General features: G+C 46.4%; 1 protein-coding gene across 2 annotated transcripts in view; it reads right to left on the bottom strand.

Moving 5' to 3' along the window:
* The window catches only part of NHSL2 (NHS like 2), a 94966-nt gene extending 81444 nt beyond the window's left edge, over nt 1–13522 (bottom strand). For both annotated transcript variants that reach the window (XM_087941011.1, XM_026703174.2), the window contains exon 1: nt 12002–13522. In XM_087941011.1, the coding sequence (XP_087797137.1) occupies nt 12002–12281 (280 nt within the window). In that variant the 5' untranslated portion in view covers nt 12282–13522. The remainder of the gene's footprint in view (nt 1–12001) is intronic.
* Nucleotides 13523–16523: the final 3001 nt, after the last annotated feature.

Here is a 16523-nt window from a genome sequence, read left to right on the forward strand (position 1 = left end):
CCAACCCCCTGCTTAGGCAGGAAACCCTACACCCCTTCAGACAGTCCTGCAGCATCCCAGCCCATCCCTGAGCCGTGTGTTGTTGTTGTTGTTGTGTAAACTATTTGCATACACACACACACACACACACCCTGGGTGGCACAAGTCCACTGTGGGCAGAACCAAAACACAGCAAAAAAAGAGGCCACCCACTGAGTGGGATTCATTTTATTTTTAATTTTCTTTTTCTTTTCTTTTTTTTGCAAGATGATTCTGGCGCAGCTTGGCACTCGGCTTTTCCTCGCTCCCACACCGGGCACACACAAATCTGAACTCTTCTCTTGCTTTCATCTCTTTTGGCAGAGTTGCCAGTTCTCTGCTGTTCTTTCATATCTCCAGGAATGCGGCCGCCGCAGCCTCCTCCTTCCAAATAGCAGCAGCGGGGAAGAGGGAAGTAAATGGTGGATCTAATTTCCGCCAGATCACCTCTCCCGCTGAAGGATTATGGGCTTCTTTTTTTTAAAAAAGAGCTTTTAGAAATGCTGGCACCAACCTGTTTTTTTTTTTTAACTCTGGGGAGGGGGCTGAGAGGGGAGCCGCTAAATCTTTGGAGGAAACCCTGAAGTGTCTTTCTTCACTTGCTTGCAATCAAAACATTCCAGGAATGAGAGAAACAGGAGGTTGGGTTGGATTAAAGAGGGGAAATAATAAATATAGGGAGGTTTATCTCCACACATCCCCCCCGTCCCCAAAAAATCAAATGCAGGCAATCCTCAAATTACAACAGCTCATTTAGGGATCATTCAAAGTTACAGCGGCACTGGAAGAAGTCACTCGTGACCGTTTTTCACACTTACGACCATTCCCCATGGTTTACGTGATTTAGGATTCAGATGTCCGGCATATTTACGACAGTGCCAGGATTCCCGGAGTGACGCAATCCCTCTTTGGCGACCTTCTGAGAAGCCAAGTCAGTGGGGAAGCAAGATTCACTTAACAACCAGATTATTAATCTATTAACCGCAGTGATTCACTTAACAACTGTAAAATGGGGTAAAATTCTCCAGAACTAAAAGTATATTTACTTACTAAGCTTTTGTCAGCCTCTGCTGACATTGTCAGAGTATTAAGCTACCATTACGGAGATCTATGCCTTTATTAATCAATTTAGCCCTTGCGCGTGTAAAATAGCTCCTTCCAACCGCCTCCCACCTGTAATTAGCCCTGTTCTTTTTGCTTCAGTCATGTTGGTCATGTCTTTTGTTGTTGTTTCCAGGAAAGACCCTGTAGGTGGAGCAGAGACCACTTCTCATCGGGAGAACAGGGACAGATGTCAAACCCCCCCCCCCGCAAACCCTGGCATGTGGATTTATCCTATGAAGGCACAGCCAGGCCTGTTCAAATAGAGAGGAGCTTGGCAGAACTACTTCAAGATATAACAGACAGGAATAATGAAGAACGAGCCAGACCAACCACCAGGTCATGAGCAAAACAACAAATTGCAATAGCTGGCAGGTTAACATCACCTTTTAAACAGGGGTGGGATTCAAATTTTTAACAACTGGTTCTGTGGGCGTGGCTTAGGTGGTGGGCATGGCTTGGTGGTCATGTGACTGGGTGGACATGACTTGGTGGTCATGATTTCCGCTGGGCGTGGCCAACTCAATATCACTCACATTGAGCCACGCATCTCCTCGCCTGGCCTCTCATGACTGTGGGGATGCTGCAACAGTTGTAAGTGTGAAAAATGGTCATAAGTCATTTTTTTTAAGTGCCATTGTAACATTGAATGGTCACTCCACACGAGCAAAGTACCAGCAAAGAAGGGGAAAAAAACTCCAGAGAAGTTCCAGAGACAGGAAGTCTAGTCCTGCCAAGAATGGAATAAGGGTTAACGGAGAGGCAGTTTCTGTAAGCAACACCAGAATGTTTCCTTCCTGCCTTCCTTACAGGATTAGGTCAGTAATTTCTTCTAGCAACCAGTTCTCCAAACTGCTTAGAGTGTTAACAACTGGTTCTAGCGAATAGGTGCGAACTGGTAGAATCCCACCCCTGCTCCAAAGTCCCTTCCAACTCTGCTATTCTGTTTTCTTCTGTTCCTGTCCTGTCCTGTCCTGTCCTGTTCTACTCTACTCTACTCTACTCTACTCTACTCTACTCTACTCTACTCTACTCTATCCTACCCTACCCTAAACTATCCTACCCTACCATAAGTACCAGAAGTTTGGAAATGGGCCTGTTTCCAGCTTCTGGGAGCCCAGGGGACGTTATTTTTGCCCTCCAAGAGGCCTGGGGGAAGTCTCCAGATCCTTGGGAGGGCAAAAATGGCCTCCCCAGGCTCTGGAGCCTACCAGAAGCTAGAAACAGAAAGTTCTCATAAGCCCCGCCCACCATGGCCCCAGCCACCATGGCTTTGCCCACCCGGCAACCCGGCAGTGAACTGGTTGCTGGGATTTTTTCCCACCCCTGTTAGCCCTCAGCCACAATAGGAATTGCCCAACAAGACCTTTCACTGCATCAGCCCAATCTTCGACCAAACTTAGCTCAGCCAAACTCCTAGGATTTGTACATGGCGCCACGGGAGTCTGACAGCAGCCAATAGAATACGTGTTCTTGCACAGGAACAGGAACCTCAAGTTCAAAGCCCAAGAGACAGCATAAAAACCCCTCACTCTCAACTCCATGTGGTCAGCTGCCCAGAACCATGGGCTTGGTGGTTCTGTTCATCGTTAAACCACCTTTCCAATCAGCCTCCAGCCTCCATTTTGTCTCCAGTGCCTTTCTCCCGGCTTGGACCTGGACCTGGATATTTCTTCCACCGAGGAGAGGAAACGGCGGCTGAAGCTCCCCTGCAAGGTTGTGTGAGCTTAAAGGGAAAGCGAAGGGTTTCCCGAGAGGAATTTCTTTCCAGAATCCAGCAGCTTTTCTCTTGAACCAGGCCCAGCACATCTCTATATTTGCTACCTTTGCCAGGCCTGCTTTTTTCTCTGCCAAAACCTACACCCTGGGCTGCCCTCTGGATCGCAGCCTGAAATCTGGAAGTGATTTTCCTCCCTTCGAGCATCCTGGCCTGCTTGGAAGTTTAGGAAAGCCTCCAGGCTCATAAATCTTGCTGAGCTAGAAGCCATTTCCCAACCCCCAGACTCTTGTTTTCTTTCGGATCCAATGCACCCCACCCTGCGTTGATAGTCTCTCGTTTTTCCACCCCAGTGTTGATCTAAGCAAGATTGTCTCCTGCAGAAAGAAAAGGGTCCACAGAACCTAAGATGATAGTAATTCAGAACAGCCTCTCTCCTTTGAATGCTTTCATTCCGTAAGGCCAGTTTTTTCCCCCAATTTTAATCCCGTACGGACTTTGTCAGGACTAGAACTCCCAACACTGTCCAGCCATCCACAAACCATTCCCACAAGGAGGTTCCATCCATTTGCAACCGCAACATTATCATCTCTCTGCACCAAGGGAAAACTTTTGAACTTAACCAATTATGGGCCGATGTCCAAATTCTTGTGAATGGGGGGCATTTTAACGAAGTCCAAAGCAGAATGGAAAGACACACGAAGAGGATCCTTATCTAGATAGCTAGTATTGTTTACATCCTTTTTTTAAAAAAGAACAAATCCCAATCCGGATGACCTCTTGAAGTATGGATTTCAAGTTCCAGAATTCCCAAGGCTGTATGGTTCAAGGCTGAGAATCCTGATAGTTGGAGCCAGGTCTTTGGAAGTTCCCCAGGTTACAAAACGCCTGTTCTATATCATCTACCAGCTGCAACTTGCTTATTTTTGAGTGGAGAGGGTTTGTCTTAAACTGAAACTGAACTGAAGAGCGTTGTTAAATTAACCTCTCACTTTTCTTAAGAGAGCTTACATGGGCCTCACAAGAACCGTTCCATGAGCTAAGTTGAAAAGAGAGTACGTGCGGTCACCATGACCATGCATGGATGTGAATGTGGGGCTCTACAGTGTCACCAAAGTGGGACGTGGCGCTCAGTAGCTAAGACGCTGAGCTTGTCAATCAGAAAGGTCAGCAGTTTGGCAGTTCGAATCCCTAGCACCGCGTAACGGAGAGAGCTCCTGTTATTTCTCCCAGCTTCTGTTATTTCTCCCAGCTCCAGTTCGAAAGCATGTTAAAAAAATGCAAGTAGAAAAATAAGGACCCCTTTGGTGGGAAGGGAACAGCGTTCCATGCGCCTTCGAAGGGATTTAGTCTTGCTGGCCACATGACCACGGAGACGTCTTCGGACAGCGCTGGCTCTTTGGCTTTGTAACGGAGATGAGCACCGCCCCCTAGAGCCAGAAGCGACTAGCATGTATGTGAGAGGGGAACCTTTACCTTTACCTAATGTCACCAAGATCTTGGACACGTGGCTGTACTGGCACTCATATAAAGATGGTTTGCATTTAAACGTGCCATTTTCTGATTTCACACCTTGCAATCAATCATCGCTCAAAACTGGCAATTCTGCGGAATTGTGGCAATGCGTTTTGCCAGAGAAACACACTTGAAAATCAACAAGACCTCAGTGAAAGCCTATCTATTACCAAATGCCCGTCTTCGTGAAAATAAGGGACTCCGGGGACTCTGGTTTGGCCAAGGCCATTAAGCAGTGGGAAACGTGTTTCTGGAACACCGTATTCCTTTCAGCCTCTGGGGTGAACACGCTGTCCTTTGGACAAGGCCCAGCCAAGTTGGATCCCAGGGGCAGAGCAGCTTCCCTTTTCTTGTGGAACGTCAAGGGCAGAGGTCCTAATTTATTCAACGAGGGATGTCTGTCTCCTCTTCCCTGCCCAGATTCCACAGAAATCCATTTTGCTCCTCCTACTGGCTGGGGAATTCTGGGAATTGAAGTCCACACATCTTAAAAGGTCCGAAGTTGAGGAACTGGGGTGTAAATAGCTCCGTGAACTGTCCTCCTTCGGTGGTCCTGATTGAGATTTTGTTGGGAGAGTAGCTGCAAGGGGAAATAGGGGGTGAGTCTGGAAGGAGAGGGGTGCTGGCCCTGGATAGCGGGGGCTGCAAGTCCAGTCTAGCTGCCTGACAATGTGGTGGAAGTCATCTTTTTTTCTTGTTATGTTTGGGGAGGGGACACGGAGGATACATTAAGGGGATGGAAGAAGTTCGCCTCCCCAGAGACTCTCCTTCCCATTCCTGACTGTCTCAAAATAAAGCAAAACAAACCAAGAAATGTTGACTCCAATCTGTCCATTTGGCTCAGCTCCTTCCTTGGGCAAGGAATGGAGATGGGCCTTCGCTTCCCAAATATTATTCTTAGCTCAGCCGCAGAAAACACAACAGCTGTCCACGCACCCAACTCAAGGCACGGAGTCGTTGCCTACAAATACAGGGACCCTGCTTCCTTCGTCATAAAGGACAGTTTTTTTTATTTCAGAAAGTTGTCCTTGAGATAGATAGATAGATGTTAGTTAGACAGACAGACAGACATGATAGAGACACACACAAATATATAGAGATGATAGAATAATAGACAGATATACATATATACAGAGATGATAGAGATTAGATAGATGAGATAGATAGATAGATAGATAGATAGATAGATAGATAGATAGATAGATAGATGATAGATAGATAGACAGAGATGAGATAAACATACACACAGAGAGAGACAATAGAAAAATTAAATAGATAGATAGATAGATAGATAGATAGATCGATAGATAGATAGATAGATAGATAGATAGATAGATAGAGATGAGATAAACATGCACAGAGGGTGACAATAGAAAAATTAAATAGATTAGATAGATAGATAGATAGATAGATAGATAGATAGATAGATAGATAGATAGACAGACAGACAGACAGACAGACATTTATATGTGTGTATATAGAGAGATGCTAGAGGGATGCTAGAGATATAGACAGATTATATATATGGATGTATATAGATAGATAAATGATCAGATAGATGATGGATAGATGGATGGATGGATGGATGGATGGATGATAGATAGATAGATAGATAGATAGATAGATAGATAGATAGATAGATAGATATTTTCTTTTCAAAAACTCACTTTATTTAACTTTTGCTACACAAAAGTTCAAGCACAGCCTTTCATGTTCAGGTGAGATATATGGAAATGGGATTGTTTTTTTCTCAACTTAATGTAGACACATAGTTTGATTTTGAGATATTATTATTATTATTATTATTATTATTATTATTATTATTATTATTATTATTATTTGGTTCTGGCAAAGATGGTTTTATATGGATGGTCTGCTTCTGAGCTAATTTGAAAAGATGCTAAGTCCTTTACTTGGTGCGCTTCCGTCGCCAGCAGCATTATACAAGGAGAAGCCAATTTCTCCTCCTTTTCAAGAGCAACACTGAGAATATGTTTAAAGAAACACATACATGGAGTCTGCTGCTTCTCTCACAGGAGAAGTATGGTCACAAATCGAGAACTACCTACACCAACTTTAAAACAGTAACTATTTGCATTAATTTCATCAATAAGGGCTTTAAAATGGAGTGGAGTGGAGTGGAGTGGAGTGGAGTGGAGTGGAGTGGAGTAGAGTAGAGTAGAGTAGAGTAGAGTAGAGTAGAGTAGTTGGAAGGGACCTTGTAGGTCATCTAGTCCAACCCCCGGCTCAGGCAGGAAACCCTACGAATTTTCTAGAAAGCTTCAGCACCTGCCATTTTAGAAACCTCCCCCTTTGCCAGAGTGAAATGCTGATCATTCAGATGACAGGAGAGAATTGGACGCCAACATCTTTCCCCAGGCAAAATTCACCAGGATTTGACGGAGCCCTTTTTCTCATCATCAGTCCTGCTTGACATTATTCCCATTTTACAGATGAAACCTCTCCAAGGCCCAGCTTCCTTTCTCCACATGTTTGGCTTCAGAGTTTTGCAGAGGGACATGGAGGCAAAACTCGGGGGAATAATAAAGAGTTCATTGACTCTGATTTCCTGTCGTTCTTTCCCACCCTCCAGCGGTTTAAAATTTTTGATTCTCTGCCAATTTGGCAAAGGTTCTCCTGCGAGGCTGAGGTCCAAACCCGGGAAGCATCTGGACTCCGCCCTGTGGCTCCTTCCTGCGTGCCGAATTCAATTCTAAACGATGGTTCTGGGTTTAGGTTTCATTTATTCTCCCACTCCTAATTCCCTTCTATCGGGAACGCCAGCCGATGAATCATCTCCAAACTTCTTGCATCCCAGAATACGCTACAAAAAGCCGAATCCAATTGCAGCAGGAAGTGATATCCCCATAGATACACAGCTTCAGTCTAAGACACGACGCTTAACTCTTTACGGCCGTGACTTTGTATTAACCTCAGAAGCCTGAAACCAAAATGAGTCAGGAAAGCAGCCAACTACGACCAAAGAAGCTCATATTTTAAGTTCTTCCTTGGAAGTGAAACTGATTAGATGACCTCAGGGCTGCCTAAATAAGTCCTAGAACAAAACAAAGGCCTTTGAACACGTATTATTGTCATCATGAAGTTTACAATGCTTTAGGCTTCCTCCGCCTGCTGTGATGTGCAGCGGGTTCTGTGTTGCCACCAGATTGCTATTATTACCTTGGTTGTACCCTTGTACATGTACAATGAGATTGGCTGAGCCTCCCTTGGTGCACCCTCCCCTCCGACACAACTCACAGTGAGGACAGAAGTCCCGATCCCAGATGAGTCCCAAGAGCCACGATAGCTCAGTGACAAGGATTCTACCGGTTTGGACTGGTTTGAGCGAACCGGATGTTCAAGTTACATCTGGTTTGCCAAACCGATATTTCAACTGACCGGCTGGCCCCACCCACCCCGCCTCGCCTCTCCCAGGACTCTCTACATGGCCCATTTTCGATGCAGGGTCTGTGCGGAGGCTCTAGGAGGGGGAAAAATGGTCCTTCCAGAAGTCTGGAAACGGGCCTGTTTCCGGCTCCTGGTGGGCCTCCAGAGCCTGGGGGAGGCTGTTTTTGCCCTCCCAGAGGCCCGGGGGAGGCCTCTGGACCTTGGGAGGGCGAAAATGGTCTCCCCTGGGCTCTGGAGGCCCACCAGAAGCCAGAAACAGGAAGTTCTGGTAGGCCACACCCACCATGACCACACCCACCTAGTTAGCAGGCAGTAAATCAGTTTCTGGTTTTTTAAAAAAAAAATAAGAATTTTTATTTTTAGACAAACGTACACAAACAAAACATAAAACCATCTTCCAGTTACATACATACAGTGTGTTGGTTGATTACAAATCTTTTGTGCATCCTCTCCATAGTCCTCACTAACAGTTTGTATAAATTCTCATATTATCAATCTAACATATATGCATACCTTATTATCATTGTTAATCATTTATTTGACTATAACTATTATTCCATCATTTTATACGAGATATTCAAAATTTTAAATTAATTTATATTATAACAATTCCTTACTTCATCCTAAATCCATCCAATAGTAGTACGTCTTTATATTATATTGTGTATGATTCTATTATCCTTGTATTGTAAAATTCTCTTAACATATTTCATTTCCATATTTTGTGTCTAACCATTGACAAAGATAAATCCCATATCTTGTAAAATTGTTTATCTTCTTGTTCTCTAATTTCAAATGTCAATTTACTAATTTCGTCACATTCCATTATTTTCTTAACAACTTCCTCTTCAGCTGGTGGGATTTTTGAAACCCACCCCTGTGCAGTGGGTAGAATGCAGAATTGCAGCCTGACACTGCCTACCGCAAGGAGTTCGATCTTGAACGGCTCAAGATTGATTCAGCCTTCCATCCTTCCCGGGTCAGTAAAATGAGGACCTAGATTGTCGGGGGCAACAGGCTGCCATTGTAAACCGCTTAAGAGAAGGCTGTAAAACATTATGAAGCAGTATATAAGTCTTAGGGCTATTGCTATACTTCCACACACCTGGAGGACATGCAGGTTAGGGAAAGTTGCAACAGGTTGGCTTCCCACGCTGGCTGGGGAATTCTAGGAATTGAAATTCGCGTATCTTCAAATTGGCAAGGCTGAGAAATATTGCCCTGTGGTGTATTGTCTGATGTTTTCATATGCCCGGTCGGCTTGTTACTCAGAAGAAAGAGGCGAATGCTTCCATAAGCGCAGGAAACATGAACTACTAGTGCTGAATATGATTTCCAAATAAACAGCAACTCTGAAAGGGTTATGCTTGGCCAGATGAAGGTTACGTTTGGACACAGGAAGCTATCATTTGTACATCCACCACAAATCTCTCTGCAGCTTCTGCTCCCAAGAATAATTTTCCTTCTGCCTCACTTATGTGGCTGACCAAATTCCAAGGCTGCTTTCGGGCTGCCTTGAGCAGAGGAACTAATAGCTAATGTCAAAACCAATCCAAACTCTCCCAGGATATGAACTGGGATTGTCTGGAAGGAAAGGCAGCTCTTACACGTTTTACTGTACTTCCTCAGCTGAGAAATATGACTCCAGGATGCCGCAACCATCATAAATTCAGGCGGGCTGCAAAGCACTCTCCGATTTTGATCACAAGATCAAAACACTACGGGGGGGAAGGGGATGCTACATTGCTCATAAGTGCCATGACCTGTTGTAAGTTACTATTTTCACACTTATGCAAATACACACACACACACACACACACACACACACGTTTTCCGAAAATAAGACCTGCTCTTATACTAATTTTTGCTCCAAAAGATGCATTAGGGCTAATTTTCCAGTTAGGTCTTATTTTGGGGAGAAATATGGTTCCAAATGCATCATTTCAATGATCCGAAAAGCAGATCCTGCACCTGCACGAACATGCTAGGAAGGAGAAGGAGGAGAAGGAGGAGGAGAGCAGGAGGAGGAGGAGGAGGAAAGAAGAAGTAGAGGAAGACAAGGAAGAAGAAAAAGAGGGGGAGGAGCGGGAGGAGGAGGAGGAAAAAGAAGAGGAAGAAAAAGAACAAAATAAGAAGGAGGAGGAGGAGGAGGAGGAGGAGGAGGAGGAGGAGGAGGAGGAGGATAACAACAACAAGAAGATGTAACTTTGAACAGTCGTTAAATGAATAGTCATAACTTGAGAACTATCTGTATCAGAAAACAGCAAAAGGTGCCTCACTGGGTAGCAATAACACCAGAGGTGTCATTCAGCAGGTTCTGACCAGTTCTGGAGAACCGGTAGCAGAAATTCTGAGTAGTTCAGAGAACCGGCCAATCCCACCTCTGACTGGAGATTTTGCAGTACCCTTCCCCTGCCACGCCCGCCAAGCCACACCCACAGAACCGGTATCAAAACCATTTGAATCCCACCACCGATATAACTCCATTCACACAACCTTGTAAGAGGAACAGAATCCGACGCTCTCTTGCCCGGCCGAAAGAGGAACGGGTTGGGCACCTTCTTTGCAGAGGCATTCAAATTCCACACCCAGGAGCATCTGAAGGTAAAACTTAATTAAGCTGCAAACATCCGCCTGATCTAATTAGCTGTGGTCTCAAGTCTCAAGCCCATCATGGAAAGTAGAGCAGGTCTTACAGCCCCTCCCAAAAGGATGCAGAACTTTATTTATTTATTTTTGTCAATTGCTTACAAGATAATAGGTATAAGGGAAAACATAGTTCTGAATGCATGGATACATACGAGAAAAATAAAAATAAAAGAAACTTACAAGCAGGATGCCTCCCCTCCCGCTTGATGGGGGGGGAGGGAGGATTCCTCCCTTTGTTTCCTTCTCCCCACCCCCCCAAAGACCTTTTATCCCCCCCCCTTCTGCAGGAGACCACCAAGGCTAACCAAAAACGAAGGGAAGGAACCAAAGCCACGCGTGATCTGTTCGCCGTCAAAACCTCGGAAGGGGAAAACATCGAAAAGCCTCTGAACATAAGCAAAGTGCTGTCATCCCTGCTCCTTCCTCACTGAAGAGCCAACTTAGGGAGCTGCACCAAGGTGGGTATCAGCATAACAGAGCTGGAAGTCTGGAGAAGGCAACTGGAGGTTTCCAAGTAGACTTTGAAATGTCTTCAAAAGGAAAAAAAACAACAACCCAGAAAGTCCAGTTGCCTCCTGAAAAAAGTGCACCTTTTGGGACAACCAGGACGTGGATGATTGAGAAATCTCTAGATTTTTTTTTGCTATACAATTTGGGATGAACACCCTTGGAATAGAGTGGGATGGATTTCCAGAAGAAAAATTGCAGACTGCAGGAAGCAGTTGCACTAACTCAGCTGACCCTGAGGACACAGATAAACCTCCAAGTGGCCTCAAGGACCCTCCAAAAGGATGCAAATGACCAGCTGTCTGCAAGGAATATCAATCCTTTCATTCCCCACCATCCAGAAGAGCTGAAGAAGCTTCTCGGATGAGAAGCGAAAGGCCTTCAAAGAGAAAAACCAGGAAGTCCAGTGGCCTCCTGAAAAAAACCACCTTTAGGACAACCATGACCTGGATGACGGAGAATCTCTACAGACTTTTAGCTATACAATTTGGGATGGACGCCCTTGGACTGGTGTGGGTGGGAGTAGAAATGGATTTCCAGAAGAAAAACTGCAGACAGCAGGAAGCAGTTGCACTAACTCAGCTGACCTTGAGGACACAGATAAACCTCCAAGTGGCCTCAACGACCCTCCCAAAGGATGCAAATGACCAGCTGTCTGCAAGGAATATCAATCCTTCCATTCCCCACCATCCAGTTAGTGCTGAAGAAGCTTCTGGGATGAGAAGTGAAACGTCTCCAAAGAAAAACAAGAAAAGTCCAGTTGCCTCTTTGCATCTTTGGGACCACAGAGTCTGAAGGGGCCTTGGAGGTCTTCTAGTCCAACCCTATGCTCATGCCAAAGACCCTATCCCATCTGAGACAACTAGCTGTCCAATCTCTTCTTGAACATCTCCACGGGTGGTTGGGGATTTCGGAGAAAGTCCTTAAGCCCACCGCCCTTTCTTTGCGCTCAGTTTTCCCTCCTTGCTTCGCTGGGTTTGCAACGTCCCCCTTTTCCTCGGGAGGGGTTGCCCCCTCTGGCTCCCCCTCCCCCCTCCTGCTCCTCTTCCTCCCCCCTCTCCTCTTTTCTCTCCCCCTCCCTCTTACCTGGCTCCGAAGAAGCCCCCGGACGGAGCAGACGCCGCACGCGGTGGAGGCGCCCCCGCAGGCGGTGGGCGCGGCGGGAGAGCTCCAAAAGGCGCCCCTCCAGGTCGCCCAGCAGCGCCGCCGAGTGGCCGCACAGGTCGGCCAGCTGGCGGAGCAGGGCCAGCGTCGTCAGGCCGCACACCTCGTGCAACTGGGCCAGCGGCAGCCCGGCCAGGCGGGGAGCAGCAGCCGCCGAAGGGAGCAGCCGCCGAGGCTCCACCGTGCGCTTCCAGAAAGGCATCGCGCCGCCGCCGCCTTTAGCCAGGAGGGCTCCGCCGTCGCGGCTCGAGGGCCGGCGGGCCCCAGGGTCTGCGGGGGCCGCAGGGGGCGCCCCGTCGGTTCCTCGGTCCCTGGGAGTCGTCCGCTGAGCAGCCCAGAAGCGCCTCGCCCCGTCGGAAGAGCCGGAGGAGGCTCTGCTCCCCGGGGAACCCTCGACGGTTCTCTCGGGACGCGCCTCCTTCCCAAGCGGGGAAACTCCGGAAAGCGCGCGCGGGCGACGGTTGGAGATCCTGGACCGGTCCGCAAAGGCGCTTTTCCCCCTTGGGCCTTCCGAAATCGCGCTTTCGGTTCTCCCGGGCCCCGCTGGAAGGAACGGAGAGGAATCTCCTCGGGGCCAGCCCAGGCTCTCTGTCAATGCGCCAAGCCGCCAAAGAACGCTCCCTTTGCGGCGCGCTTGGACGGCGCGGCTCTACTTTTAGGATCGCGGCTCCGTCCGGGGCGCAGCTTACCCAGCGCCAAAAAAGGGAGATCGACCGGAATGGACCGCTTTGGGGAAGGAAACGGACGCGGAAAAAAAAAAAAAACTAAAACACACACACACACACGAAAAAACCCGCCTCTCCCTGGCTGGCCGTCAAAAGCACTCAGGAGCGAGGCGTGCAAAAGGGACGCGTTTTCAGTCTATTGCTTTTCTCCCCGGCCCGCAAGGTTTCCGATGTTAGCCTACTCAGCAGGGTTGTTGTATGGACTTAATGGGGGTGGGGGGGAATGGGAGTCATGCTTGGGAGAAAATTGGGAACCCCGCCTAAAAAGTAAAACTGAGTCCAGGCAGCTAAAAACATAACTTTAAAAAAAAAATTGGATGCCCTGTCAAATCACAACATACTTTTTGTACATGCTCAGAATTACTTTTTGAAACTCTGAACTCTGTCGCGATGCACCAAGTACTTGAAAAGTGAATGAGAACAATATATTTAATATGTTAATGATTTATTTTCCAGCCTGGGCAGAGAGTGAGTCATCTTTCATTTGTGGAGATTAACTGATCGTTTCTTTTTCGATCAGATCTCTTTAATGCAACCCCCTCCCCATTTGACCCCGGAATTTCAATAGAATATATTAAAGTAATTTTTGAGTCAAGTTCCGTCTCAGAGACGTTCCTCTGTACTGTGCGTGGGTGGTGGTGGTTGGTTTTTTTTGCATGATACAAATTCATTAAAGCTCTATAAACTTTACAGTTACAGAATGGTACTGGAGCTAAATCTACACGGTTGTAAAAAAGAGAAAAGAATTTGTAAAAATAGGTTGATGGGGACACCTGATGGCCAATGCATGAACAGCATTAAGAACTTGATGAGGTGTCCTACTGTATCACATTTCCAAGTTCAATTCAAAGTTGCAGAAGTATGCCCAGGTTTTCGCATAACAAATGTCATTGTTTCCATTTGAAAGGCAACACATTATATCTCTTGTTGATTTCAATGCATGTTGAGTCTCAAAAGTCTAAAACAACAAACACTAAATACAAATTGTGTGTCAGCACACATTGACATTGTGTTTGTTTCAATGGCCTCAACCGGTAGCCAGCTGGAGACCTTGGGTGGATTCAGAAACTAAGAATCTTGGGAGATTTGTAAAAGAAATATCAGGGCCACAGGAAATATGGATTATTTCATGGATTAGATGATTAGATCCCCCCTGTCACATGGATTAGATTAGATTAGATTAATAGAGTTTGAAGGGACCTTGTAGGTCATCAAGTCCAACCCCGCACCAAAGCAGAAGACCCTACACCATTTCTGACAGATGGCAGTCTAGTCTCTTCTTGAAAGCCTCCAGTGATGAAACTCCCAAAACTTCGGAAGGCAACTTCTGTTCCATGGGTTGATTGTTCTCACTGTCAGAAAATTTCTCCTTATTTCCAGGTTGAATATCTCTTTGTTCAGTTTCCATGCATTGTTCCTTATCTGGCCTTCAGGTGCCTTGGAAAATAGCTTGACCCCTTCCTCCTCTCTGGGGCAGCCCCTCAAATATTGGAACACTGCTATCATGTCTCCTCTGGTTCTTCTAGACTAGCCAGGCCCAGTTCCTGAAACCATTCATTGTATGTTTTAGCCTCCAGTCCCCTAATCATCTTGGTTGCTCTTCTCTGCACTTTTTCTAGAGTCTAGAGAGTTATGGATGTGTCCATAAAGTCACCAGGAACCCAATCAGATGGAGACTATCCCATTGTGTCTACTTATTTAAGTAAAGTCAAGAGTTCTGTTGCATCGAAGTACAGTACTTTCTCACATTGATGAAGGTTCTTAGTCATCCGGGTGGAATTGTCTGGAAGTACTTTGTAGCTGTAGGAAGAAAAACCCATCTGGTTCAGTTCCAAGCTGAGAGGAAGACGGTGGAAATAAAATGAAGGCTGGAGGCTGATTGGAAAGAAGGCCCATTTATTGATGAACAGAACCACATACAGAGAGTGCAGTTCTCGGTCGGCTGAACAATTAGCTAAATGAGTGCCAGGATTTAGATACAGGTCCTGAAATGCTGTTGGGAGGGAGGGAGGCGGGTTGTGCAATGAAGGGGCTTGTATTCTGAAAGGGTGTTGGGCAATTCCTATTTGTGGTGGATGGCTTTTGTCCTATGCTGCTTCTTGGGTGAAGGGCTGCTGTACTAATCCTACCATTCTGCTTTTTGTTAGCTGTCAAACTTTGCTGCAAGGAGTTTCGAAATATCCTGTCTTGAATGATTTTTCTGCCTGCAGTATTTGCTTTGCTTATGAATGGAGATAGCTGGCTTCCTCTGTCAATACGCTCTTTATCTCCTTAAGTGCTGGCGTCTGCTGTGGGATATTAACAAAGACTTGGGGGGGGGGCTGCTTTCTGCCTTTTAAAACACGTTTCTGTGTTTCCCCTTTAGGAAAATATAATATTCTGCCTTTTTAAAAATAGTATTTCCCAAAATATTTTGTTCTTCAGGTGGTGGTGGTGGGGCCTTCCAACATAACTTATTTCACACAAATCATCAATAGAAACCCTGCAGTGATTGGATTCACACATCAGCTAACCCAGGAGTCACCAGCCTTTGGGACCTCAGGGACCACCAAACTCAAAATTTTAAATCCCATGGACCAAGAGACCCTGGGAAAATCCCCCCCAAAAGTCTGCAGGAAAATTCCCCACCCCGTTTTCCTACCGATTGATCATTCTTTATTTGGGATCGCAGGATATCATCTCCAGCTCCGTTCTCAGGGGGAGAGAGAGAGACTTTTGGCTTCATGCAAGGAAAGCAGCAGAAGCAGCAGAAGTCTTTCTTTCTCTCCCCCAAAATCTGCCAGAAATGAGCCTGGCACAGCCTCTGGAGCAGGATGCCTTACAGGATCCCAAAAACTCATTTCTGGCAGAATTTGGGGGAGAAAAAGAAAGACTTTTGCTGCTTTCCTTGCATGCAGCCAAAAGCAGAAGAAGAAAGAAGCGGAAAGAAGCAGCCAGGTGGCCAGGCCAGGCGCGTGGGGTGAGTGGGGCAAGTTCCCCCCCTCCACCCTTTCCCCCCTCCCCTCACTATCTCATGTTGTGCGCAATGCAAGCGATGCAAGCCTTGTGTTCCCACGGGCCATGTGGGCGGCAGAGCCTTGTGTTCCTACGCAGCCTGGATTAATTGTTTTTTGGGGGGTGACATTTCTTTGCGGACCACCAAAATTTTCTCGCGGACTACCAGTGGTCCCCAGCCCACTGGTTGGCGACCACTGGCCTAACCCACAGTTTGGTAAAGGACAAGTGCCGTTGAGCGAATAATCCAGTTGTTAAGCAAATCAGGCTTACCCCATTGAGTTTGCTTGTTGGAAGTTGGCTGGCAGGGTTACAAATGGCAACCACATATCCCTTTGTGAATGGGTGCAAACTGGTAGAATCCCACCCCTGGTCATAAGTTCCTTTTTTTCAGTGCCGTTGTATCTTTGAACTGTCATTAAATAGTTGTACGTTGAGAACCTCCTGTAGTAGCAATACAAACCATTGGACCGTCCTTAGGGCAGTGACAAGATGTCCCCTTAGATCTATTCAAACAAGCTGGTGGGTGGATCTGCTACTACTGTGGCATCTGCTACTAACTTTCACAGTTTTCATTCCAATTTAACTTCTGTGGATTTCATCCCATATTTAGGAGGTTCCTAAGGTGTGCGTGTGCGTGTGTGTGTGTGGCATAAGTGCACTAACATGCCTATCGCCCTGTCACATCATCATCTTCTTTTAATGACCCCATAATCCCTTGAAGG

The sequence above is a fragment of the Pseudonaja textilis genome, chromosome 12 (assembly GCF_049901715.1).
Source record: "Pseudonaja textilis isolate UNSWEBS1 chromosome 12, rPseTex1.2, whole genome shotgun sequence".
NCBI classification, from domain to species: Eukaryota; Metazoa; Chordata; class Lepidosauria; order Squamata; family Elapidae; genus Pseudonaja; species Pseudonaja textilis.